The 26,487-nt window shown below is 47.1% G+C and overlaps 1 protein-coding gene across 1 annotated transcript in view; it reads right to left on the bottom strand.

The window, feature by feature from the left end:
* LOC112103403 (hemicentin-1) overlaps positions 1 to 26,487 on the bottom strand; it is a 345,952-nt gene that overhangs the window by 168,657 nt on the left and 150,808 nt on the right. Inside the window, exons 12-19 of the mRNA XM_026655607.2 lie at positions 23,669 to 23,810; positions 23,113 to 23,240; positions 15,368 to 15,481; positions 14,158 to 14,316; positions 13,004 to 13,198; positions 12,132 to 12,230; positions 3,736 to 3,863; positions 1,273 to 1,417 (exon numbers count right to left, since the gene is read on the bottom strand). Coding sequence (XP_026511392.1) covers positions 1,273 to 1,417; positions 3,736 to 3,863; positions 12,132 to 12,230; positions 13,004 to 13,198; positions 14,158 to 14,316; positions 15,368 to 15,481; positions 23,113 to 23,240; positions 23,669 to 23,810 — 1,110 coding nt within the window. The remainder of the gene's footprint in view (positions 1 to 1,272; positions 1,418 to 3,735; positions 3,864 to 12,131; positions 12,231 to 13,003; positions 13,199 to 14,157; positions 14,317 to 15,367; positions 15,482 to 23,112; positions 23,241 to 23,668; positions 23,811 to 26,487) is intronic.

Below are 26,487 nucleotides of genomic sequence, written 5' to 3'. Positions count from 1 at the left end.
TCATCAGCAAGTTAAATACTAGTTTGGGTGCACACAATTTCAGAACATGTGTAAAACCATGACAGACTATGTTCAGCATCATTTCAGAAAGCCATGGTTAGGACATCCTCCAAGAAGGTTTTAAGCAAGGTTTTCTGAAATGGTGCTGGGCAAGATTTGTTCTCCTCTGCACTTGCAGTGAAAATGGATGCAGCTTATCTGCTGATGAACCCACTGCCATCAATGGGGAACTTCTCTAGGACAAACCACTCCAGGCCCCAGGGCAAGAGGTAGGTCACTCTCCATGCTCATTCAAGCTTTAGTTGTTAAAAATGCTAGTAAAGATTTTTGTAGGGAATGTACTGGCTTTTGCAGCAACTTGATTGAGACCTCCAAATCAGTTCCCACAGACCCCAAACAGCCAAGAGATAATAAAGACTTTAGTTCACTATCAAACTGGCCTGATTCCTATTTAGTGACAGAGACAAAAGGCTTCATATTCCTACACTATCCTACCCTTATATCCTAGACTCTTTAACAACACATACCAACTTTTTCACCCCACCTCATGTTCCCAAATCTGTTCTGAAAAATCTTCCCAAAAAGCTGCTCACAAGAGAGAGTTTGTCAAACTCAAAACAGTTGCAAAGCATTGGCTAATAATGACATGTACAGTGCTCAATTTTGTACTGAAAAGGATGTTCCAGCATTCTCAGTGAAATTTAAAATATGTCTCCCTTGATTAATTTAACATGTAAGAATTTCAGACCATGACACTACTGGGTCACTACAGTGCAAACATTCATTTCACCATGAGTGAGTGAGAAACTGCCGTTTTTGATGGTATTAAAAATGCAGCTTTGCCAAACGATTTATTTTTAAGCACTGTACTCTCATGAGTTGTGCTCCCTTTTAATAGTTATGTAACCTCTTAGACAGCACTTGGCATAGTACTCCAATAAACTCCCACTTGTGTCTCTGTTTTGTTAATAAAGTAAGGGAGTCTGCAAAACCCATCACTTGTAGACAACTAAATAGAAAGATTTTTATGGATGTCAAAAGTCTTTTTTGACCTCTTTTTCAAAAGGGGCAGGCTTGATCATTTAACTGCATTATATGCAGGGTCCAGATTCTCCATTGCATTACTCCACATTGTAATTCCATTGCACCCAGTAAATTTGAGGTATTATTGTAATTTTAAATTAAAAAAAAGTTCTCTCCACAAGCTACTGCTTCCAAAAAGTGCAACCTTATTTTGAAAACAAATGGAAGCCCTGAGACCATTTCCCTTACCAAATACACTGATGGTGGTAGTTTTGTTATTTGTCCCAGCTACATTACTTGCCATGCAAGTATATTCCCCTCCATCCTGTAGCCGAACTCTTTCAAGGTGCAGACTCCCGTCACTGCGAACATTAACGTAGGGATTTGGGACCAACTAGAGAAAGAGGAAAGTACGTTTTAACTATGGAAAATACATACTTGTGTTATAGCCCTAAGTATCTCAGATACCAGTGGCTTTGGTTTAATAACTCAGGCCTTTTCTTTTTTTCAAAATCATGTTCATACAAAAGAACATTCCTTCACTTGTCACATGAAATATATTTTGAATAGGATTTCAGTAACATCAAATAAGGCACCTTTTAGTGCTGGAGTCAGAAAAAGAGTATTTACTCTATGACATAGTACACATACATAACATGCTTTCCAGTTAATGCTAATGGGGGCTTGTGACCAGGCTCATTAGCATGGAAGGGGTCAAGGAGCTTTGGGCTGGAGTGGCCTTTCACACTGGCAAATTGTGCCAGGACTGGAGAGGTAAAAAGAGGGAACTCGACCTGGATGGGGGCAACCATGGGAAGGGAACAGACTGTTAAGCATCAACAGCCCTGGAGAGAGGACATACAGCCTACAGAGCCGCTGCCCTTGCAGAAAGAGGGTGCAGGACCCCTGAGTTGAAGTGGAGAAGAACTGAGGCTGGCACTGGAGCCCACTGAACACTGAGGTGGACATTGATTCTCCCAGGACTCCTCTGAAGAAAGAGAGGCCCATATCCCGGAGGGAGCTGTTCATATCCCATATCCTGGATGGAGGTTTTTTTCTTTGCCTTTCTTTTGCTTAACCCCTTTTGCTAACTACAGGCTGTTAGGTGGACACAAAGAGTAGATGAGACAATTGAGAGGCTCTGGCTGGAAGGTGAGCACCGGCCTGCTAAAAAGATGTCCTATAGCACCCACTGGGGTAAGATGGAGTAATTGGACTCATGTGCATGCACTCCCCATAAAGCCTGAAGGGGACGTGCTACCATGACAGATTCATGACAACTGGAGGAGAATATGGTTAGACTGATCAGCTCTGGTATAAGGAGAAGGGACTTTGTTTAAAAAAATACGGATCTGGATAGTTTATCAAAGTTGGCTACAGAAAACCGGAAGCGATAGCAACAGCAGCAGCTGGCCTTCCAATAGCAACCACAGATGGTGCAACAGCAGCAACAATTAATTAGAGACCTAGCAGTACAACCACAGAAGCAGCAGTAATGCCTAGTGCAACAGATTCTGTCCTTTTTCCTGTCTTCATGGGATTCATCAACAGGGACCCCACCCCGCTGGCCACACGAATGCCAATGAAGCTTACAAAAATGGTGACGACCTGGAGACGTTCCTTACCACCTTTGATCAAGTAGCAGTAGCACTGCCATGGGCCCTGGCATCTTGTTGGCCCCTCATCTGACCACATCCGCCCTGGCTGCCTACTGGGGGCTCGACCCAACAACCATCCAGGATTACCCCAGAGTCAAGGCAACCATCCTTCATTACTTTGATACCTCAGAGGAGATGCACCATCATTGCTTTCGGGAAGAGAAGTATCCATTGGCATCCAGCCCCACATGGTGGCCCAGAGATTGAGGGTGCACTGTTGGTGCTGGCTAAAACTGGAAACCTGGATGGGGGAGCAGGTTGCTGAACTCATTCTGATGGGGAAATTCACCCAAAACTCCCCATCAGGGGACGAGGATGGGTCCTGAAGCACCAACTAGAGACCTTGGCTGAAGTGGTCAGCTTAATGGAAAACTACATGGCTGCTGACAGCCTGCCAGGTATGCCAAAAGGAAACCAGATGGGCCAGGAGTCCGAGACAACTAGAGGTGAAGGCTGGCCAAGGTGAAAGCGCCCAAAAAGTGGCTCTTCTTGCCCTGCCCCCAGGAACTACAAGAGCCTCCGGGAGGGGAACAAGGTCCAAGACAGGACACTGTGGAAGAAGTGACAGCTGAGGGAGAAACCCATGTGGGCAGAACGCAGGCCCAGCCACGTCCTCTGGGGAGAATACCCAAAAGGGCAGAAGGAACTATCCCAGCTGGAAAGCTCGACCTGGAATCAGGGAATGAACCCAGGGGCCTGTTTCTCACATGATCGACTAATGAGTCTCCACAAGGATTGCCCCTTTATGGATTGTAATTTCTGTTCCTATCAGCTGGAATCTCAGGCTAGCAAACCTTAACGTTGACAGATATATTTCTTACATGGAACTCTCGTGTGATCACTTCCTTCAGTGATGAAATACCAATTATTTGCTGCAATCTTTTATTTTCAACTTTTTTTCTCCCATACAAAAAAATTAATTGCTTAAGAACAGTAGCTATATTACACTGTGCTAAGTGTATATCATGCCTTAAAATGTTAAATGCATATTTTTCTCCCTCAGGAAATATGAAACTGCAAGACTATACATAAAAATAAAAAAAGAGTGTCTTACCACCATATCATTTTTAATCCATCTCCGCCCTGGAATTGGGTTTCCAGCCAGCAGTACACAAGGCAAAGTAAGCTGCTGTCCTTCAATTACATTGGCTACTGCTGGGCTCATTCCAATTAGAGGTGCAACTTGAATTTAAAAAAAAAAAGATATTTAGGCATTTCTATGTGCTTGCAAAAAATGAAATACTCCTTACTATCATTATGATTTACAATAGTGGCTAAGGACCAACCAAGAATGGGGCCCCATTGCGCTAGCTACGGTAAAAACACAGAAGACCTTATAATTTAAATATACAAGACAGACAAAGGGTAGAGGAAAGGCAGAGTGAACAACGTGATGGCCGGCAAATGTCATGTTAGTGCCAAGATATATTTTGCGGGGGTGGGGGGGCAAGAGGGTCAGTCAAGAGACAACTAGCTAAATGTAAAGACAAGGGAAGGGATGGGGGACAATGAAGGTATGAGGGCAATGAGGACACAGCACAGGAGAGAAGAGAAGAAGGAGGAAAGCATGAGAGGCAGGTGTGAAGCGAAGCTGAAGTGAAGAGACAATGAGTGCAGGGGTTGGAGCAAACAGTCAGTCAACATAGGTCAGAGATTGTCCATTCAAAACTATAAAAACAGTATTCCCTTTGGGCTTGACCTTGCATTTCCTGTACACTCAAATTCTATTGATCTAAAGCCAAAATATTTTTTTTTTATTTCTTGTTGGTAGCAGAATTTCTAGGAATAGAAATAGGTAGGATCACAAGAGCCATGACCAAGAGGTGACTTCCCTTCTGAGCACAAGCTATTAGGTCTCATGGGAAAGGTCAACAGCCCGGCAGAAAGTTCTGGATGCCAATAAACATCTAACATATTGCTTACCAGTTCATAAACAGCTTCACTTGTTTGTTTGCTTTTTAAAGTGACCTTGAAATAGCGGAGATTAAACAGAACGTTTAGATAAGTCAAAAACTGACTGTTTATAAAATGCTGCTTGCTATGAATGTAAAGATTCCTGACATGTGGTTAAGATAATAAACACTTTACTGGATGCATAGATGGACCCCCATTCACTTCCTCCTACAAACGTACACATTTCACAGCATTATGTCTAATTATTTTCATTTCCTACTCTCTACAATAAAACCAGTTACTTAACGATAACTCTTGTACAAACTGTACATTCACTGTCTTCTTAAATCACAGAGATTTCTTATACTCCAATTTTATCAAGAAGTTGCCTTGAGCACTCCCCCTGCTACCTTCAGTTTTTAAGATAAATTATGGCAGGAAACCTCTCCCTCTCCCCATCACAAAATGTTTTCATGATGAAGATTTTTCTGCCTTTAACAAACTTTTCTAAGAGGAGGAGGATAAAACAAAACTAAGGATAAGTACCTTTTTGAAGATCCATTTAATTAAGTATAGTTGGAACTAATTCAAGTCTTGCAGCAAGTCAAAAGATAAAAAAAATATTCTAATGTGCAAAACTCAATGATTTTAGTTTACACTGTTCCATGTAGATATTCCTATTTCAGTTAGTATAAATATGTATTGTGACAAAGTTCCTCCTCTACTTTGGTGGGTCCTGTGCTTATTGGCGGATTTGCTCGCTTCACAGATTCACCCTGTGGGTCAGGAAACAGTCCAGAGACCTTCCCCTCTGGTAGAAGCTATAGTCCAGGTCAATTACTCCTGTGTTTGATCAGGAGTTGGGAGGTATGGGGGGAACCCGGGCCCGCCCTCTACTCCGGGTTCCAGCCCAGGGCCCTGTGGACTGCAGCTGTTTAGAGTGCCTCCTGGTACAGTTGCACGACACCTAGAACTCCCTGGGCTACTTCCCCATGGCCTCCTCCCAACATCATCTTTGTCCTCACCACCGGACCTTCCTCCTGATGTCTGATAACGCTTGTACTTCTCAGTCCTCCAGCTGTACGCCTACTCACTCTCAGCTTCTTGCACACCTCTTGCTCCCAGTTCCTCACACACACTTCCTCTCCTCTGGCTCCCCCGGGCTTGACTGGAGTGAGCCCTTTTATAGCATCAGAGGGGCCTTAATTAGAGTCAGGTGCTTAACTGCCTCACCTGACTCTTGGCAGGTTAATTGGAGTCAGGTGGTCTATTAGCCTGAAGCAGCCCCTGCTCTGGTCACTCAGGGAACAGAAAACTACTTATCCAGTGGCCAGTATATCTCCCTTCTGCTACTCTGCTGTTCCCAACTGGTCTGGGTCTATCACATATCCCTCCCCCCTGCTCAACACCAAGGGGTTGGGCAGCTTGGGACGCCAGACAGTGTACACGTGATAAGCCATCGGCGTTGCCATGGCGACTCCCTGCTCTGTGCTGTATGCGGAACTGGAAAGGTTGGAGGGATAAGAACCACCTGGTTACCCTTGTGTTCTTTTCCTTGTTCCGTTGCATCCATTGAAGAGGGGCATGGTCGGTCACGAGGACAAATCTGTGCCCCAGCAGATAGTAATGCAGCATTTCCATGGCCCATTTTACGGCGAGGCATTCTCTCTCTACCACTGCGTATTTTTGTTCCCTCGGAAGGAGTTTCCTGCTGAGGTAGAGAATTGGGTGTTCCTCTTCCCCAGCCATCTGCGACAGGACAGCCCCTAGCCCCACCTCAGATGCATCTGTCTGAAGGATAAATTCCTTGGTGAAATGCGGGGCTATCAATACGGGGTTACTGCAGAGGGCAGTCCGTAGGTCTGCAAATGCCCTCTCTGCTGCGTCGGACCATCTGACTGGTTCCGGACCACGGGCCTTCACTAAGTCTGTTAGGGGACTTGTCCTTGTGGCAAAATGGGGAATGAAACGCCGGTAATACCCCACCACCCCTAGGAATGCTCGGACCTGCTTCTTACTACTTGGTCGTGGCCAATTTTGGATGGCCTCTAACTTATTCGGTTGAGGTTTCACCAGACCTTTTCCTACCACGTAGCCAAGATATTTGGCCTCTGTGAACCCCACAGCACACTTAACAGGGTTTGCCGTAAGGCCAGCTCGCCTGAAGGTATCAAGGACCGCCCCCACCTTCTTCAAGTGGGTTTCTCAGTCTGGGGTATGAATCACCACGTCATCCAAGTAGGCCGCAGCATAGCTGGCATGGGGGCGTAATAACTTGTCCATGAGGCGCTGAAAGGTAGCTGGGGCCCCATGTAGTCCAAAAGGAAGGACCGTATACTGGAAAAGACCCTCTGGTGTAGAGAACGCCGTCTTCTCCTTTGCATCTTCAGCTAGGGGAATCTGCCAGTACCCCTTTGTCAAGCCTAGGGTCGTTAAGTACCGGGCATTCCCCAGACGGTCTACTAATTCATCTGTGTGGGGTATAGGGTAGGCATCAAACTGGGATATCTCATTTAGTCGCCGGAAGTCATTGCAGAACCTCGTGGTGCCATCAGGTTTGGGCACCAACACTATTGGGCTGGACCACTGACTGTGAGATTCTTCAATGATCCCCATCTCCAGCATCTTCCTGACTTCCGCTTTTTTTTCCTCCCTTTTGGTTGCTGGCACCCGGTAGGGCCTCATTGTTACTCTGGCCCCAGGGTTCGTGACGATGTGATGATATGTCCCAGTTGTGCGACCCGGCTTTGTTGAGAATACATCTTGATATTGGGCGATCATCTCAGTTACCTCTTTCTTCTGGGCTGTCGTTAGATCGGGAGACACCCTCACCTGTCCAGGATTTTTGTTCCCTGGGTGTAGGTCTTCCCGAACCACTGTGCATGCCTCTCGGGTATGCCAGGGTTTCAGAAAGTTGACATGATATATCTGTTCTAGTTTTCGACGTCCTGGTTGTCGCACCTTGTAATTTACTTCCCCTACGGGTTCAACTATTTCATAGGGCCCTTGCCACTGGGCCAACAGCTTACTTTTGGCCGTGGGTACCAGTCACCGGGCTGAAACTGACGAACCTTGGCTTGACGATTGTAGTAGGTTTGCTGTGCCTCTTGGGCCTTTTCTAGGTGCTCCCTCACTATGGGAGTGACCCGGGCTCTCTGGTCCCTCATCTGTAGCACATGCTCTATTATGTTCTTCCCCTCACTGGGTTCCTCCTCCCAAATTTCCTTGGCTATGTCCAGGATGCCTCAGGGGTTGCGCCCATATAACAGCTCAAAGGGGGAGAATCCAGTTGAGGCCTGAGATACCTCCCAGATAGCAAACATAAGGTAAGGTAGTAGGGTGTCCCAGTCCTTCCCGTCCCGACTTACCACCTTCCTTATCATAGCCTTGAGGGTTCGGTTAAACCTTTCTACCAACCCATCAGTCTGCGGATGATAGACTGAAGTTCTCAGGGTATGTATACGGAGCAGCGTACAGAGGTCCTTCATTAGCTTCGACATAAATGGGGTTCCTTGGTCTGTTAATATCTCCTTTGGTAGCCCCACTCGGGCAAAGATCCCCACCAACTCCTTAGCTATCGTTTTAGAGGCCGTGTTTCGCAGGGGGACGGCTTCTGGGTAGCGAGTAGCATAATCCAGAATGACAAGTATATATTGGTGGCCCCGGGCTGTCTTCTCCAGGGGTCCCACTAGGTCCATGGCTATTCGCTCGAAGGGGACCTCTATGATGGGAAGGGGTACTAAAGGTGCCCTCAAGTGGGGACGGGGACTGTGCAGCTGACACTCCTGGCAGGAGGCACAGTAGCTCCGCACTTCTTCATGCACTCCGGGCCAGAAGAACCGTCGTAGGACCCTGGCCAGGGTCTTCTCTACCCCCAAATGTCCCCCAAAAAGATGACTATGGGCAAGACTTAATACAGCATTCTGGTGTTTTTGAGGTACTAGGATCTGCTGTACCTTCTGCCCCCGTACTGGTGCAACCCAGTATAAGAGATCCTTCTTCATTATGAAGTAGGGTCCTGGTCCCTGGGTTTTCCCTTCCACGGGGACCCCATCTATTTCAGTCACCTCCTTCCTAATGTTGTCGTACCTTGGGTCTTCTGCCTGGTCCCGTCCAAAATTTCCTCTCCCGGGGCTAATCTGCCCGAGATCTAGGGGGCCAGTCTCTGTTGCCTCTACTGGTTCAGAAGTCTTAGGGTGGGGGTCAGACTCGGGTGCTTGTCCCTCCTGGGTGGCCTACTTTTCAGCTACTCGGGTCCGCCTACCTACGAGAGCGACCCTCTGGCTTTGGGTCAGTATTCAGGTTCCCAAGGCCTTAGCTGCCCTCCTTTCCCTTTTTGTCTTTCTACCCTGCCTGGGAGTGGAGAACAAATCTGGGGATATTTCAGAGAAGACTGGGGGTTGACAGTCTACTGTGGATGCCTCACTAATTTCAGGGTTTCCCCCTTTCTCCAATCCCCTTACCGGGAGTAAGTCTCCAAACCCTGGGAAGTCCCTCCCTATGAGCACCGGGTATGGGAGTTTAGGGACTACGCCTGCTGCTACCTCAGTAGTGTTCCCCTGAATCTCGATTTTTACTGGGATGGTAGGGTAATAACCAACTGTCCCATGGACACAGGTTATCCCCGTATGCTTAGCCCACAGCAGCTGACTATGCTTCACGAGCTTCCCTGAGACAAGCGTGATAGCACTCCCCGAATCAACCAGTGCTGTGGTCTCTACCCCATTTAGTTTCACTGGTCTGGTATACATATGTGGGGTTAGTGAGACCCCCACAAGGTGGATTAGGGAGCATGGGTCTGCCCAGTTCCCCAGGTTACACTGCATAGGCTCCTGAGCACTGGGACACTGTACAGCTATGTGTCCCCACTCCCCGCAGGCATAACATCTGTATGGAGCCCTAGGCATTCCCAGGTCTCTTGGTTTGGGCAGTCTAACATCCCGATCCTCTTCTCCCTCAGTGCTTCGACTCTTTGTGGCCTCTAGTGGGCCCTCAGCCCCTCTCTTTTTCCACCTGGGCCCTCTTGGTGGCCCAGTCACCCGAGCTTTGGGGCTTGGTGCTCCTAATTTAACCCAGGGGGCCTCTTCCTTAACTGGTCGGGTCAGCTCCCTCGCCATCCTTCGCCTCTCTACCAATGCAACGACCTCGTCGTAGGTGCAGGGTTCGTTCTGGCTTACCCAGGCGCGAAGGTCTGGTGGTAGTCCCCTCATGTATTGGTCAATGACCAGAACCTCTAGTATCTCTTCCGGATTCCGGGACTCAGTTCGCAACCACTTTCGTGCGAGATGGATGAGGTCATACAATTGGGACCGCGGGGTTTTGTTTTCCTGGTACTTCCACTCGTGATACCGCTGGGCCCGCACTGCAGTCGTTACCCCAGATCTGGCCAGGATCTCTGCTTTCAGCTGGGGGTAGTCTGCTGCAGCCTCTTCAGGCAGATCATAGTAGGCCTTCTGGGCCTCCCCACACAGGAATGGGGCAAGGATGCCAGACCACTGATCTCGAGGCCAGGCCTCCCGTAGGGCTGTCCTCTCAATGGCCAAAAGGTATGACTCTACATCATCCTCCCGCGTCATTTTCTGCAGCCAATGGCTGGCCCGTATGAGCTGCATCCCATCATGGCCGCGGTTCAGCTCTGTAAGGGTCTTTACCTGGCTTACCAGTTCTCGCAACATAGCTCGGTCTTGAGCAGCCTAGTCCATCAGCAGGTGATTAGTCTCTTGCTGCAGCCGCACTGCCTCCTGTTGGGCGGCTGCCTGGACACGGGTAGCCTCCTGCTGGGCCGCCGTAGCTTGTATCAGTGCCCGCACTACGTCATCCATTGTGGTGAAAAAATAATTAAACCCTCTCCTTTTTTTTTTTTTTAAATCACCCTCCTTCTTCTGCCGCGCTGTGCACCCCAAATCCCACGCCTGACACCAGTTGTGACAAAGTTCCTCCTCTACCTTGGTGGGTCCTGCACTTATTGGCAGATTTGCTCGCTTCACGGATTCACCCTGTGGGTCAGGAAACAGTCCAGAGACCTTCCCCTCTGGTAGAAGCTATAGTCCAGGTCAATTACTCCTGTGTTTGATCAGGAGTTGGGAGGTATGGGGGGAACCCGGGCCCGCCCTCTACTCCGGGTTCCAGCCCAGGGCCCTGTGGACTGCAGCTGTTTAGAGTGCCTCCTGGTACAGTTGCACGACACCTACAACTCCCTGGGCTACTTCCCCATGGCTTCCTCCCAACACCTTCTTTGTCCTCACCACCGGACCTTCCTCCTGATGTCTGATAATGCTTGTACTTCTCAGTCCTCCAGCTGTACGCCTACTCACTCTCAGCTTCTTGCACACCTCTTGCTCCCAGTTCCTCACACACACTTCCTCTCCTCTGGCTCCCCCTGGCTTGACTGGAGTGAGCTCTTTTATAGCATCAGAGGGGCCTTAATTAGAGTCAGGTGCTTAACTGCCTCGCCTGACTCTTAGCAGGTTAATTGGAGTCAGGTGGTCTATTTGCCTGGAGCAGCTCCTGCTCTGGTCACTCAGGGAACAGAAAACTACTTATCCAGTGGCCAGTATATCTCTCTTCTGCTACTCTGCTGTTCCCAACTGGTCTGGGTCTATCACAGTATATATACACACGTCTGATTTGCAAGTACACATCCTATTTTCTTGTACAAGTTCTGTCAAATGATTATGTGCATAAAACTATGCATGAAGATTTGGGTGGAATTTTCAAAAGCTCTGCTCGCATTAAAGTTAATGGCAGTTTTACCATTGCCTTCAATGGGAAAAGTGGTGGGCCAGTTCAATCACTTTTGAAAATCCTACCTAGGGTCCCTTAAGGTGTTGAACTCAGTACAGAAGCTTAAGGCTATCGGGGCATAACCAAGAGCCTAATTCTGCTCTTATTTAAACTAAGGGGAGTTTTGGGAGAAGGAACAGGCCCCAAAGGAAGGAACAGGCCCCAACAAGGAACAGGCCCCAAACTTCTAAACAAATTTGTATGAAAATAAATTATACTCTTGGACAGGAATAGTTCTCACTAAGGTCCAGATTCTGAACTGGCTTACCCCCTGTGCAGCCCCAATGAACTCAAGGGTCTGCACTGGATGTAAATCAGCACAGAATTAGGCTTATTATTTCTAATTTTAAAGAAAATTGTATTCATAACATAGTTAGTTCTTCTAATTTAAAAAACTGATTCTTCTATTTTGGACACAGAAGAAATTAACTTGTTTATTAATTACTTCTTATATAAAAATAAAATTATTGGCAAAAAATTAGAGATGGGTTCACAGCACCTAATTCAAGTCTGGAATTCCCACACCCCAAAATTCAGAAGTATTCACATTCAGGATTTTTGTTCAGCCCAATATAAAAAGAGGGAGCATTTGCTAAGTTCAGATTCAATTCCAGGATCAGATTTCAAATACCATCAGAATTTGGGGATGTTTCAATTCAAAGTATTTGGTTTGGGCTCATATCCAACGAAAGAGTGGTCAGATATATTACAGCTATAGAACCTCTATCAGTCAATCCTTTTGCTAGGTTAGACTGAGATGTTAACCCGCCTTACCCAGTCCTGTTACTGTTATTGTGGCCGGCTGTGACTGGATCTTTCCGAACTGGTTTTCAGCTTCACAGATGTAAGTTCCCTCATCACTGACCCACAAATCTAAAAACAAATTAAATTGAAAAAGGACGAGATTGCATTGTCTTAAACTGTTTTGCACTAAAAGGTTGCAATGCAAAAATATTTCACATTTAATATAATTTTACTTGACCATTCCTTATCACTGGCCACAATGGAGAGAAGCAATGTCCACATAAGAGAACTTGAAGAGGAATAACGCATTATGTATATATATACTGCTTTTCATCCCAAAGGATTTTAATGCAATTTACAAACAGTACCTACTGGAATCACTTCACCCACCTAAGAATATAGCTGTCTGGGAGGGAACAAGGCAGCTGTTTAACAACGCAGAACAATACCGCACAACTGTTTAGAACAAGAGGTGAAGAATACAATAGCCAACTGAAGCTGCAAGAAGAAATTAGACAGGCAGAATGTACAATAGCTACCCAAACTAGGACTTGGCACAAACAATGGAGTTAACATCCTCTTCTCTTGCAAAGATTCCATGGAATCTTTAGTGTCAACAATTGGCCAGGACCCAAATTTTAATTTTACCCCAAACACTGTACTTCTACGGCACTGACATTATTCTCACTCAAATACAAAGAGATTCAAATGGTAACTGAAGTGCATTCAGCCCTGCCGCCAGAATGCCAGTGGAATTTTGGTGTCAAATGGATACAGTCTGTACTAAAAACTGACATTGTTAAAGGCAAAATGAATACTACAGCATTACAGTAACTTTGATAAATACATTTTATACAGTATATATTTTATGATCTTGTCTTTATAGATTTTTGTCTACCTACTGTTAATAGACAGGGCACCCGTTCTGAGCTGACCGATGGAACTAACTGCAAAGGGTCTGGAGAAAAGAGGGGCGCCATCCAACCGTCTCCATTTAACCTTTGGTTCTGGGTAACCCTGGACATAGCAAGGCAATGTCACGTTTGATCCAATATCCACAGATTCATCACTAGGTTCCTGTGTGAAAACTGGGAGAGCTGGAAGAGATGGAGTACACAGAACATAAAACAGAGAAATAACATGGCATTAATATTTCCTTTGCAGTTTAGGTTAAACTACAATTTCAATTATATGTCCCATCATAGAGCACGTAATATCCAAATAGCAGGTTCTAAATTTAGCAAAACCTTGCAACTGCAGTCTTGCATCATCATTTATTTATTTTGGGGGTATTCGACAATATTCTAGGCACCTCACTGAAACAAGAATATACCCAATTCTGTGCAAATGAGCTTAGAGACTAAGACCTTGGCCCTGTAAGTTACACTGCATGAGATGACCTCTACACTAGCAAAGAGCCTCTCTGACAAAAGCAGGACTCCATATGGACACAAAGATCTGCCTCCACAGAGTAACTTACAGACACAAAGATCTGCCTCCACAGAGTAACTTACAGAACTGGAGCCAATATTCAACATGATACAACAAGTCAGTGTCATTGTCAGACCAAAAAGGGTTGGGGAAAGAGGAGAGGAAGGACAAGAGTGACAATAATGTTGTGTGGTTATTCAGGTCAGTGTGGCATGTGCACATCTTCATGCTTGCACTGCTTTAAAAAAAAAGGGGGGGAATGTTTTTCCCCTCCCTTCACTTTTCATGAGCTTTGCAAAAAGAAGTGAGGAGGAGGGAAAGTTGTAGGAAGGATTTGAATGAGGCAAGGGAGCTGGCTTGATGAACTACACTGGAAAGTATTCCAAGTATACAGAGCTGAATGGAAGAAGGCACAGAGACATTTTTGAAAGGAGGTGAAAGAGGAATGGAGTTTGGTGTTATTGACAGAGTGAAAGGTTAAGTGATCTGCACAACCCTTCACTAATAAGCACAGGTTAAGTTGTTAATGTGAAGCCTAGGTCTCTAATTGTGAGTCTTTCCAATGTCAGGAAATGGAAACATTTAAATCATGGGCAGTTAATGCACTTAAATACAGGATACTTACAACCAACATCTAAAGTTATCTTGCCAGATGCTCTTCCTGCATCATTGCTGGCCACACAAGTATAATCACCAGCATCCAGATCCTGCGTTTCCTGGATCTTCAAAAGACCCCGATTAGAGTCAATGATAAGAAACATGGATGCCCTCAACTCTAGGTCACCTAGGTCCACATAAAAAAGATAACATGAAATAACAGAGTATTTCCAAAACTGTTTCCAATGAAAGAAATATCCTTTTCATTCCCAATTTGAGATTACATCATTGTTCGATTGTATTTAATTATGCACTCCCAGATAAATACATTGGCTTCCATTCAACAGAGAATGAGAACATCCGCCATTACATTAGACTGGATAAAATCACTTTTTTAAGAAGAGCTATAAAGCCTCTTTCTTCAGTGAATAAGCCAACCTCTAACTGATGGGGGTAAGGAAGAGACTTTCCTTATGGGCAGAATAGTTGACTAGGAGTTTTTTGCATCTTCTGCTGAAGCATCTGGTACCAACCACTATCAGAGACTGAAACATGTACCAGAGGATGCATCTGCCTGATCTTTTAGGGCAATTCTTATGTACCAGGGCTATTGGGATTCCAGAAAACACAGGATGTTTAATTGAAGTCTTTTCTAGTATTCAGCCTATTTCAAGTTTACACCTTTGTGCATGGAACAATAAACCCTTTTTTCTTGGAGTTCATAATTCAGTTTCTGAGGGTGAGGGAGAACCTCATGTAGCTCTATGATGACTCTCTGAGTGCCCTTCCACTCCAAAAGTGGGGGTCTCTAAAATCTTGATGGCAGGAGAAGTAAAGGGCTCCTTGGGCTTTTTGAGGGGGTTGGAGGTTCAATTACCAAGCATAGAAAAATGCATTTGAGATTTTAGTCACATATATCTAAACATTCTACAAAGTAGGAAGGCCATTATTTAGGAGACACAAGATTCGACTCACCACTCTGTTACACTCGTTTTACATTAGTGTAACTTCACAAAGTCCATGGAGTTAAAACAGTAAAACAGAGTGTAATATATCAGACCTTAGAGGTCTAGTGCTGTATCTCCAAAATTAGAACCTCATGGTTTAGTCACCACTTCGATAGTAAACCAGCTTTTAGCACTATTAAGTCACAAACCAAAGTAATTGAATAAGATATCATTGTTCAGTAAATAAACCAAACCAAGCAAAATAGATCCAGATGGATGGGAAAAATGCACCTTTAAACCATTTAATTTGAGGAGGTGGGATCCCAGTGGTTTTACATTCCATTACAGTTGTGTCTCCAAGGGCAACCAGAATTTCACTGTGAACTACAGTCAACTTCGGGCCCTCTGGAAAAAAAAGAAAAATATTAGCATTTTTTTCAAGTAAACAAAGAATGTTTACTTTAAATATTTGTTACTTAAGTTAGGAGGGTCTCCAGTTTCCTCCTGTTACACGGACATTAGACAGAATATTTTAACTAAAGCTGGTCAAGCTTGAGAATCTTAGGTGAGCTGCAAAATATTGAGGGAAATGGCGAGAATAAAGAAACTGGAGTGGCGGGATAACTGAAAGGTGAGTGGAATAAGGAGTGAGAAATAAGAAGTGAGAGGATTTGAATATCCAGAGGATCTGGAAAGATTCAGAGACTCTCTCTCGGTGTCTACTTCCCAATATTAAATAGGTGCAATACTGTAGTGCTCAGAGACATACTGGGTTCGCTGCGCTACAGACACATTTATTATTACTCCTGAGGGCATTCTGTGCCAAAAAAATTAAAAATTCTGCACTAAAAAATTAAAAATTCTCTAAATTTTATTTGTCAAATAAATGTGGAGGCTCCAGCATGGCAATGGGGAGCACAGGCCAATGGCTGCACAGAGGTGGGAGATCACTCTGCAGCTCCCTTTGGGACACGGACTCAGCGGTGTGGCTGCATCCAACCCTGACACAGTGCAAGGACCGGGCCTGCCCCAGAAACACCCCAGGGCCCTGCCCCTCTGTGCCAGATGCAGGCAGGCTCAGCCAGCCAGGGTCCAAGTGTAGAGGGGCTTAGTGTGGGGTGATCCAGGTGTGGATTGAGAGGGTTCTGTGTGAGGCAATCTGGGTGGGGTGGCTCAGTGGGGGATCCAGGTGTAGAGGGATCTGGCTGCACAGGGGCTTATTGGGTGGTTCTGGGTGCAATGGTAATGGGATGCTGCAGGGGGATCCAGGTGAAAGTGGTTGGGGCTGGGTGGGGTGGAATCTGGGTGTGGGGGGGATAAAGCTGGCAGAGGGGGTGTCCAGATGATGGGGGAGTGGGGCTCAGTGGGATGGGGATCCAGGTGTGGGTGGCTCATCAGGGTGGTCCAGGCAGTGGTGAGCTGGAGCCAGTTCGCACCGGTTCGCAAGAACTGGTTGCTAAACTTAGAAGCCGGTCTAGAACCGGTTCCTAAAGGGGCAGGCGGGTGGGCAAACTCCGGTCCACGGACCACATCCGGCCCACGGGACTGTCCTGTCTGGCCCACCTGAGCTCCCAGCTGGGGAGGCCGAGGCTCCCCCGGCCCCTCCCCTGCTCCCCACCCCCCCTCAGAGAGCCGCCTGAGCCCTGGGGAAGCGGCGGGGCTCCCACGGCTATTTAAAGGACCAGGGCGGCAGAGGCAGCTGGAGCCCCGGCCCTTTAAATAGCCCCCACAGCCCCCCGCTACACCCAGGGCTCTGGGCCCATACTCACCTCCCGGTTCCCTACCGGGTCTTCGGCGGCACTTCGGCGGTGAAGACCCCCGCCGCTGAAGTGCCGCCGAGAGGACCTGGTAGGGAACCGGTTCTTAAGATTTTGGGAGCTCATCACTGGGTCCAGGTACAGGGAGAGTGGGGCTCATCGGGGGGGTTCTGGATCTGGGGGGGAGGCTCTGTGGGAGGGTCTGGATGCACAGGTTGGGCAGATGGGGGAGCAGCTCCCCGTACAATGATCCCTCCCCCTGCAGCTGAGGAGCGATGGGTGCAGGAAACCTGAGGGAAGGTAGTTTACAGCTGAGGGAGAAATCTGGGGTGGGTCTAACCCAGCCCCAGATGCCATGCAGGGGAAGAGGAAGTCCCCTCTTTCCCAGCCCAGCCAAGACTAGCAGCTGAGCCTGGTTCAGGGTAGGAGCCATGAGCTAGGCCTTCCCCTCTGCCCCATAGTGATTTACCTCTCTGCCGGCTGCCCTGGGCACCTGAAACATACTGCTAGGAAGGATCACATGACCGCTCGTGTAGCTTCCCTTTGCTTCCCCATCAGAAAAAGATGGTTACTTACCTCTTGTAACTGTTGTTCTTCGAGATGTGTTGTTTACGTCCATTACAATTAGGTGTGCACGCATTGCGTGCACGGACGTCAGAAACTTTTTCCCTTAGCAGCTCCCATCAGGACGGCAGGGGAGCTAGAATGGTGCCCTTACGGCGGAGTATATAGTACCTTGCCAGCCCGACCCCCCTTTGGTTCCTTCTTGCCATTGACTCCGACAGAGGGGTAGGGAGGTGGGTATTGTAATGGATGTGAACAACACATCTCGAAGAACAACAGTTACAAGAGGTAAGTAACCGTCTTTTCTTCTTTGAGTGATGGTTCACGTCTGTTCCAATTAGGTGACTTCCAAGCTTACCATCGGAGGTGGGTAGGAGTCACGGAATGATTGATTGGAGGACAGCCCTGCCAACTGCTGCATCATCTCTAGCCTGTTGGTTGACAGCATAGTGGGCTGTAAATGTGTGGACAGAAGACCAGGTAGCTGCCTTACAAATCTCCTGGATGGGGACCTGCGCCAGAAAGGCTGGTCGAATGGGCCGTGATTGGTGGGGCTGGGACCTTGGCCAACTCATAGCACATGCGAATGCAGTCTGTGATCCAGGACGATATGCGTTGCGCAGAAACTGGAAGGCCCTTCATTCTATCGGCTATGGCCACGAACAATTGGGTTGATTTGCGGAAAGGCCTCGTGCGCTTTATGTAGAACGCTAAGGCTCTTCGAACATCCAGCGTGTGTAAGCTGCGGTACTGCGAGCTCATGTGGGACTTTGGAAAGAACACCAGTATGCAAATGTCCTGGCCCATGTGGAATTGGGAGACCACCTTAGGGAGGAATTTAGGGTTCATTCTAAGCTGTACCTTGTCCTTATGAAACACCTGTAAAGGGGTTCAGAGGTGAGCGCTCTCAGCTCAGACACCCTCCTGGCCGATGTAATGGCCACCAGGAATGCTACTTTCCATGAAAGGTAGAGCAGGGAACAAGTGGCTAGGGGCTCGAAGTTTGGAGAGGCTCATGAGTTTGTAGAGGACCAGGTTCAGGTTCCAGGTTGGGACTGGTGGACGAGAATATTGGAACACCCTCTCCAGTCCCTTAAGGAAGCACCCCACCATGGGATTTGAGAACACCGAGCGCCCAGATTCCCCTGGATGGAATGCTGAGATAGCCGCCAGGTGCACTCTGATGGACAAAGGAGACAGGCCTTGAGGTGTAGGAGGTAGTCCAAAATAATCGGGATAGGAACCTGGAGCGGTTGGAGATGCTTGGGTTCACACCAGCAGGAAAACCTTTTCCACTTTGCCATGTAGGTTACCCTGGTGGAAGGTTTCCTACTACCGAGGAGAATCTGTCTCACTGGCTGAGAGCACTGGCTCTCCATGGGATTTAGCTATGGAGTTTCCAAGCCATGAGGTGCAGAGACTGTAGGTTCGGGTGGAGAAGGCGCCCGTGGTCCTGTGTGATCAGATCCGGGTAGAGGGGCAGGGCTATCGGGGCGTCTATGGACAGCTCTAGGAGGGTCGTGTACCAATGCTGCCGTGGCCAAGCCAGGGCAATAATGATTACTGTCGCCCTGTCCCTGCGAATTTTGAGTAGAACCCAGTGGACCAGCAGGATTGGAAGGAAGGCATACTTCAGCCCCTCGCCCCACGGTATTAGGAATGCGTCAGAAATCAAACCCGGACTGTGGTTTTGAAATGAGCAGAACTGAGGGCACTGTGTGTTGCTCTTGGTGGCAAAGAGGTCTACTTGGGGATAGCCCCACCATTGGAAAATAGACTGTATGATGTCCGATCTGATCGACCACTCATGAACGTGGTAGGACCTGCTGAGGCGATCCGCCAGTTCATTCCATACCCCGGGGAGGTAGGATGCTTCCAGCTGAATGGACCGGGCTATACTGAAGTCCCAGAGGAGAAGAGCCTTGCGGCAGAGGGGTGAGGAGTGGGCTCCACCCTGTTTGTTTATGTAGAACATGGCAGTGATGTTGTCTGTCAGGACTGTCACGCTGTGACCTTGCAAAGTGGCGTGAAAGGTTTGGCAGGCCAGACAAACTGCTCTGAGCTCCTTCAGGTTGATATGGAGAGGTATCTCGTCCCTCGACCACAGACCTTGTGTCCTCAGATCCCCTAAGTGTGTGCCCCAGCCCAGATCTGATGCGTCTGTTACTAGCATCAGAGAAGGTTGGGGCTTGGCGAAGGGGACCCCTGCACAGACTACTGGTCGGTCCAGCCACCAACGCAGGGATTCTTGGACCTGTCCTGGAATAATTACCACAAGGTCCAGGCGGTCTCGGGACGGGCGGTAACATAGTGCGAGCCATGCTTGTATGGGCCTGAGTCTCAGTCGGGCATGCTTGACCACATACATGCAGGCTGCCATATGTCCGATTACCTGCAGGCAACACCTGACTGTCGTGGTGAGGTATTGAAGTGAGGACTTGGGTATGTTGAGGACAAGCCCCAGCCTGTGAAAGGTGTCCCTGACAATTGTCACTTGGGACTGGACCTCATCCTTGGATCGACCTGACAGTAACCAGTCATCAAGGTACGGGGTACACTTGAACTTGCCTTTTTCGCAGGAAGGCCTCCACCACCGCCATGCGCTTCGTGAACACGCCGGGGGCTGTGGACAGGCTGAATGGGAGTACCATGAACTGGTAGCGTTTTTGGTTTATTACAAACCGGAGGAAGCATCGGTGTGCCGGATGGATGGTGATGTGGAAATAAGCGTCCTTCATGTCAAGGTCAGCGTACCAATCTCCCGGATCCAGTGATGAGATGATAGTGCTTAGGGAGGCCATGCAGAACTGGAGTTTGACTATAAATTTGTTGAGTCCATGAAGGTCTAAAATGGGTCGAAGACCCCCTTTTGCCTTGGGGATTAGGAAGTAACAGGAGTAAAACCCCTTTCCCCTTAGCTTCTGAGGAACCTCCTCCACCGCCCCTATCTTGAGGAGTGAACAGACCTCCTGCATAAGGAGTTGCTCATGAGAGGGGTCCCTGACGAGGGACGGGGAAGGTGGGTGGGGGGGAGGGAAGGAGGAGAACTGGGCCGAAGCTTGCTGACCCTGGCGTTCCTTTTCGTTAACTGCTGAAACAACCAGAGAGCAGGGAGTTGGGTGGCAGAACAGGAACTCGTAGCCCTTGGATGGGGTGAAGTATTTTCTTTCCACCCTCCTGGCCGTCCGCGTGATGGAGGCTGGGGTTTGCCATATAGTATTATAATTGCTTTGTATGGTCTTTATCAGAGGGAGCACAACTCTGGAGGGACCTTCAGGAGCCAGGATGTCCACCATCGGATCCTCCTGCTGGACCGTTTCCTCCGCCTGGAGGCCCATGTTGAGGGCAATCCTGTGGAGAAGCTCTTGGTGAGCCCTATGTCGATCGGTGGTGGTCCTGAGACTGATGTACCCATCACCACTTCGTCTGAGGAAGAAGAGGACGTGAGCTGCTTTTGGTTGCCCTCGGGCTGACCCTCCTGCAAGTCCCCATAGGCCTGGGCCACGTTGGGGCCCGATGTGGCTGCCATCTCCTGAGGCATCGTCTGACTTGGTAACACCACGGGCACTGTGCCTGCCACTGTCAGCTGCTCTTGGGGATCCGAGGGCGGCATAGAGAGTGTGGCCCCTCTCGCCATTGAAGCATGCCTATATGGTGACCTGGAATGGCATCGCGTAGAGTGCCCGGACCTAGAGGCTCTGGAGATGGTGCACTGTTGTTGATGGTAGGCCCATGGGGTCCAGAAGGGCCAATGTCCCGGAGGTGGCCACGGTGGCTGCCAAGCTGAGTGTGAGTCTCTGCTGGCCATGGTCCGGTGCTTGCTGTAGCTGGAACGACTGGAGTCAGCTTCAAAGCCGGAGGATACCGACAGAAAGGACCAAGGAGGTGCCGATCCTTGAGCTGCTGTAGGGTGCCGTGAGGTACAGGCCAGGGACCGGTGCCTGGATGATCAGGACCACGAACGGTACAGGGAGTCTTGGGACCGGAATCGGTGCTTCTCACGCGGTGCTGGGAAGGTTGCTGGTGCCACGCTCCACTGCCGGGCGACCGATGGCATCGTGGAACAGCGTCTAAACACTGACGCAGGTGTCGCGGGTACGTCTGCCTCCGGTGCCGAAAGCTCATGTTGGGTCGCGGGTGCTGGGGAGTAGTGTTGCACTGAGCTCGAACGGGAAAGGTGCCATTGCTGGTTTCCCTCTGGACAGCACCCTGCTGGGTGGTGCCGGAGGCTTCTCCCTGCATGGGAGGGGATTTGGCACCGACAGCTCGATGAGGTCCTTCCCTGCCTCGAATGTGTTGGGTGTGGAGGGGTGTTCCAGGACCTTCTCCAGACACTCATCGGCACTGAATTCGCTGGGTACCGGTCTCAACAGGGCCTGTGGCACCGAAGTCAACGGTGCCAGTTCTTGGCTCGGGCCCGCAACCTGTCTTTGCAAGTCGGAAGCCTCTCTAAGCATCTTGGTAGCTCTTTGGGGAGAGCACCCTCTTTCCCCCTTCTTATGAAGCTTAGTCGGTTCCGGAGAAGTCGATCAGTGCTGAGGTTGGGCGGCCCGCCTCGGTGCTGGCAATTTACGGTGCCTGGGTGGTGCCGGATCACGCACCAATGCCAGGGCACTTTGCACCGAGAACCTGGGCCCGTTGCCGGGTGGTCTGGGGCTGGTGCTTGTAGCGCAGCCTCCATGAGCAACTGCTTAAGACGAAAGTCTCTTTCTTTCTTAGTGCACGATTTGAAGGCCTTGCAAATTTTGCAGCGCTCAGCCTGATGTGCCTCTCCCAGACACCGGAGACAGGAGTCGTGAGGGTCGCTATTAGGCACGAGGCACAAGCTTTGAAACCCTGGGCTTGCGGCATGCCCTGCAGCCCAAGGCTGGTGCTGGAACTAGCTTCTAGACACCTGAATACAACTGTATTTAACTATCTGATAACTAGCTAAGAACAACTCTAACTAGAAGACTGAAAAGCTAAGGATCACTCGCAAGAGAGAGAAAACGTTCCAACGCCATCACGGACGGTAAGAAGGAACTGAAGGGGGTTCGGGCCGGCAGGGTACTATATACACCGTCATAAGGGTGCCACTCTAGGGGGCTCCCCTGCCGTCCCAACAGGAGCTGCTAAGGGAAAAAGTTTCTGACATCCGTGCACGCAATGCACGCACACCAATCACTCAAGGAAGTCATTTTTCTGCAGGGAAACAAAGAAATATGCAGGGGACATAAATTCTACGCATGCGCAGTGGAGCAGAATTCCCCCAGGAGTAATACATGCACCAGAGAGCTGGTCTAATATGAAGGGTGATGGGAGAAGACTAGATTAAAGTTATCCAGTGGGAGGGATAAGGAAAAAGAGAGAAGTCAGTTGAGGCCCATTTGCCTCCTATGTTCACTGGCAGGTAGCACTGCTCACTGCAGATCTAATTTTTTAACACACTATTTCTTATTGTAAAATTAAAACTAAGATAAACAGAAACATGAGAGCCATAAATGAAGAAACAGTAACAACCACCACCACGACCACCACCTTTAACATTATCAATATTTACAGCTTGTTAGAAAACAGAGGGAAAATTTGTTAAAATTTTCAGGATTTTTTTATTTTTATTTGAAATTTTATTTCATTAGAAATGTTCTGAACAGCTCTATCAATATTATTCAACTTTTCCCCTCAGATCATCTGTTTGTTTTTTAATTTCACTTCATTGTTTCTTTCTATACTTGCCAATGTATGTGAGGGTAGAAGTCTGTCTCTCTGTCCCAGCTGAGTTACTGGCCAAACAACCATAAAGTCCTGCATCTTTTGGAACGGCCTTTTTAATTATCAAAGTGCCTTCTGGGGTCAACCTATATCTGGGGAGGAAAAAAAAAGCGTATGAACAAAATTCAGTAGTCATTGCGAAAACAATCTCATGTAGTGGCAAACATCGTGTATAGATGGTTTTCATATATGCATGTGTTTTGTATAAATAGTAACTTCCATCAGAGCATCTCGAAGTGCTTTGGAAGCATCATCAAATTAAGTCTTGCAATATCCTTGTGAAATGGGGTAATCATAATATCACCATTTTACAGATGAGAAAACTGAGATTAAAGGGCCAGATTTTGGAGTTTACCCAACTTCCTTTTTTCCCCCCCAAGCACTATTTACAAGTCTCACAGGCCTTTGAGGTTGGTAGGAAATTTTCATTCAGAACATTTCATAATTCCTCAATGCTAATTCCTGAACACGATCCTCCTCAAATAGAAAAGAGGGAAAGGCTGCAAGCCCATTACCATACCTGTCTGATCTCAAGATAAACATGTCATTGTGTGTCCAGACTATCTTTGGCTTTGGATAACCTGTCGCAGAACACATTATAGACACCTCGGAGCCTTCTGTAAAAGACCGATTCCTAGGTGATATGACAACTTTGGGTGGTTCTGTTAAAAATAAAATAATAATAATAATATTGAAACATCAGCTTGACTTTTATGATGTTCAAGTTTACAGCCATTTACAGAAAACCTTGATAAAAAATTACTCTATACACACTTCAGACACATTCTTATGATGGAAAACACCAATAAGAAAGGACTGACCAGAATTTTTTCCCCCATTGCCTCTTTTTTAATACTATTGATGATTCTCAGATCTGTGTGAAAAGAGTAACAAAGCAGCAGATGCTGCTCAAAAGTAATAAATAGTGGTTATCTATTTATAGAATCCCTTTTATCTCGACTGGTTCTCAAAATGTTTACATACTTCTTAAACTAGAGAGGTCTTCTTGTAGACACCTCCCCTCCCAATTGCCCAACCCCAAGCCTTGGCAGGAGACATGCATGGCTAGATGAAAAAGTAGTATTAAAGATGGTATTTAGGTTACAAACAGAAAATAAACCCACATATTCATTTATTTCAATTTGTTTTAAAATGTAACTGTCCAAATCTCAAATGCAGCGGGTGCCAGTTTTACACGTTTTTGAGTGTTGTTACAAACCCAAAACCTGAGCCAGATTTACCAAAAAGATTCACCAAGGCTCACAAACCTGGGCTGAGTTATGAGTAAGATGTGCCAATTTATTACTTTGGGTGGAAACTATGAGAAACTCTGTAGTTTCAATGGTTTCAACTCCAAACCAGGCAAAACTTAGTCACTTCAGCTGTGTGTTTTGTGTGTTTGTTCCAGCCCAGATGTCAGCATGAAACTCACGGAGTGGGAATCCACAAGAAGGGAGACTTAAGAAAAAACTATTAAAAATCCTTGAAGACTAAAAGACCAATGAGTTCTGGATAACACCCCTTGACTATTTAGGGATGGGGGAGCAAAGGACCAGCAGGGTGTAAGCAGCATTTAGGCAGCTCATAGGCTTTCTGGCAGCCCTTTACAGGGATACATTTAATCCTGGGTGACAAAATTAAATACAGACTTGAAATATAATATTTTTAAATGAAATAATCAGCAGTCATAGTGGAGCCAATCTGCATCTGTGGTGCTGATGATACCCATAGTGTTATAATGGGTTCTCTAGGGGAAGAGACTGATCAGAGTCAATGAAGCTGCTCAACAATGCCCTAGACTGATTTCCCCACTAAAGCCAGCAGACTATCAATACAGTTCATTTTGGCAAGTAATGAATGTGCTCCTTTTACAACACAGCCTCACATTCCTTCATGCACTTTTAGGGGAGAATCAGCAGCAGCTGATGGATTATCAGGAGAAGAATCTTTCAGGAGTAATTGCTGATGATTCTCGCTAATGCCTTCTACAGTAATGTTGCATTTGTTTCACCACCACCACCCACTATTGGATTAGCAGCTTATTGCCTCCATTGCTGCAGCCTGTGTTACAATTGCCTTAACTGCATCTGTCTTTACAATCAGTGCCAATCGTGTACCATTGGAGTTTTAATACATGTCCTTCTAACAGATGGCTAGTCTCCTTGCTGGCAACCACCAATTACACTGAACAGTTAGGGTTAGGCAGTTTGGGTATTAAGGTGAAAGTGGACTTCAAGAGTCAAGTTACAAAGACCAGGATGCATACTGCTAAGAGAGTCACTCTGCAATTAAAGCCAAGCTACAGACTGTTAAGGGTCACACATTAAATAAATGTGTAGCACACAGGTGTGATGACATCATCCCTTGGGAGAGGGTGGGGTAAAATCTGCACTTGTGCTGGAAATATACATACATTATTGCTGACATTAAAGTAACAGTGCAACAAACAGCAACAGCAACAAGATTTAAAAAAAAACTAATCTGGGATTCCAAGTTCATGCTGGGATGGTCACAGGCTACCTAATCAGCATGGGCGACTGACAGCAGCATTCTCACAGTCCCACTATTTGCCACAGCTTAAGTTTTTTTTTTAAAACACATATAAGAACTTGTCAAGAAGAGACGTAATTTACAGGTAACACACAGTGATACATCAATATGTATACTCTCCCTTTCCTTCACCTTCAGAGAGTAAAGGCAGCCATATATGACCATACTTATATATATGGGTCATATATGGCTGTATTTGCTTCAATGGGAAAGGCTGCCAAATAAGACCCAGAGTGTATTGCATGTTATTTTATTTTATTGGTTGAGGGAAAAAAATATGTAAAATATTAGCACAATGCTAATACAAACTATGCTTTTGTGTGTGGGATAAGCAACTAAACATAGTGGAAATAAGGTTATGATGACTGCATGATTAACGGCGTAACTCTTCCTAGTTTAGTCACTGGAGATCCCTCCACACTTAGTTTAAGATGATGTGAAAAGAGTCAATTTACAGGATGAATTTTTTTCCTGTAAATTTCACATTCTTCTTCCTTGAGGGATTTATATCTGCATCCCATTTGATGACCTGCATCCTATCTTTCCTTAACACTTATCAGGACCAGTCTATACTTCTTTTTTCTAGAAAAGAGAAGTAGTTCACTACACATTGTTACAGGGCAGAAATAACGTGTAAACCCTCTTTATTCATAGTATGTGGTCGTTCAATCAGTTAACTACATGGCAACTGTTATATAGTGTCAATGTGTTTACTATGGGCTTGTCTACATGACCGCTTAAGTCAATGTAAGTTACATCCCTCAGGGGTGTGAAAAAGCCACCACCCTG

This window comes from Terrapene carolina, unplaced genomic scaffold (genome assembly GCF_002925995.2).
Source record: "Terrapene carolina triunguis isolate 2854851 unplaced genomic scaffold, T_m_triunguis-2.0 Scaffold210, whole genome shotgun sequence".
NCBI lineage: Eukaryota > Metazoa > Chordata > Testudines > Emydidae > Terrapene > Terrapene triunguis.
The sequence above is the reverse complement of the archived record's forward strand: the minus strand, read 5'-3'. Positions and strand labels throughout refer to the sequence as shown.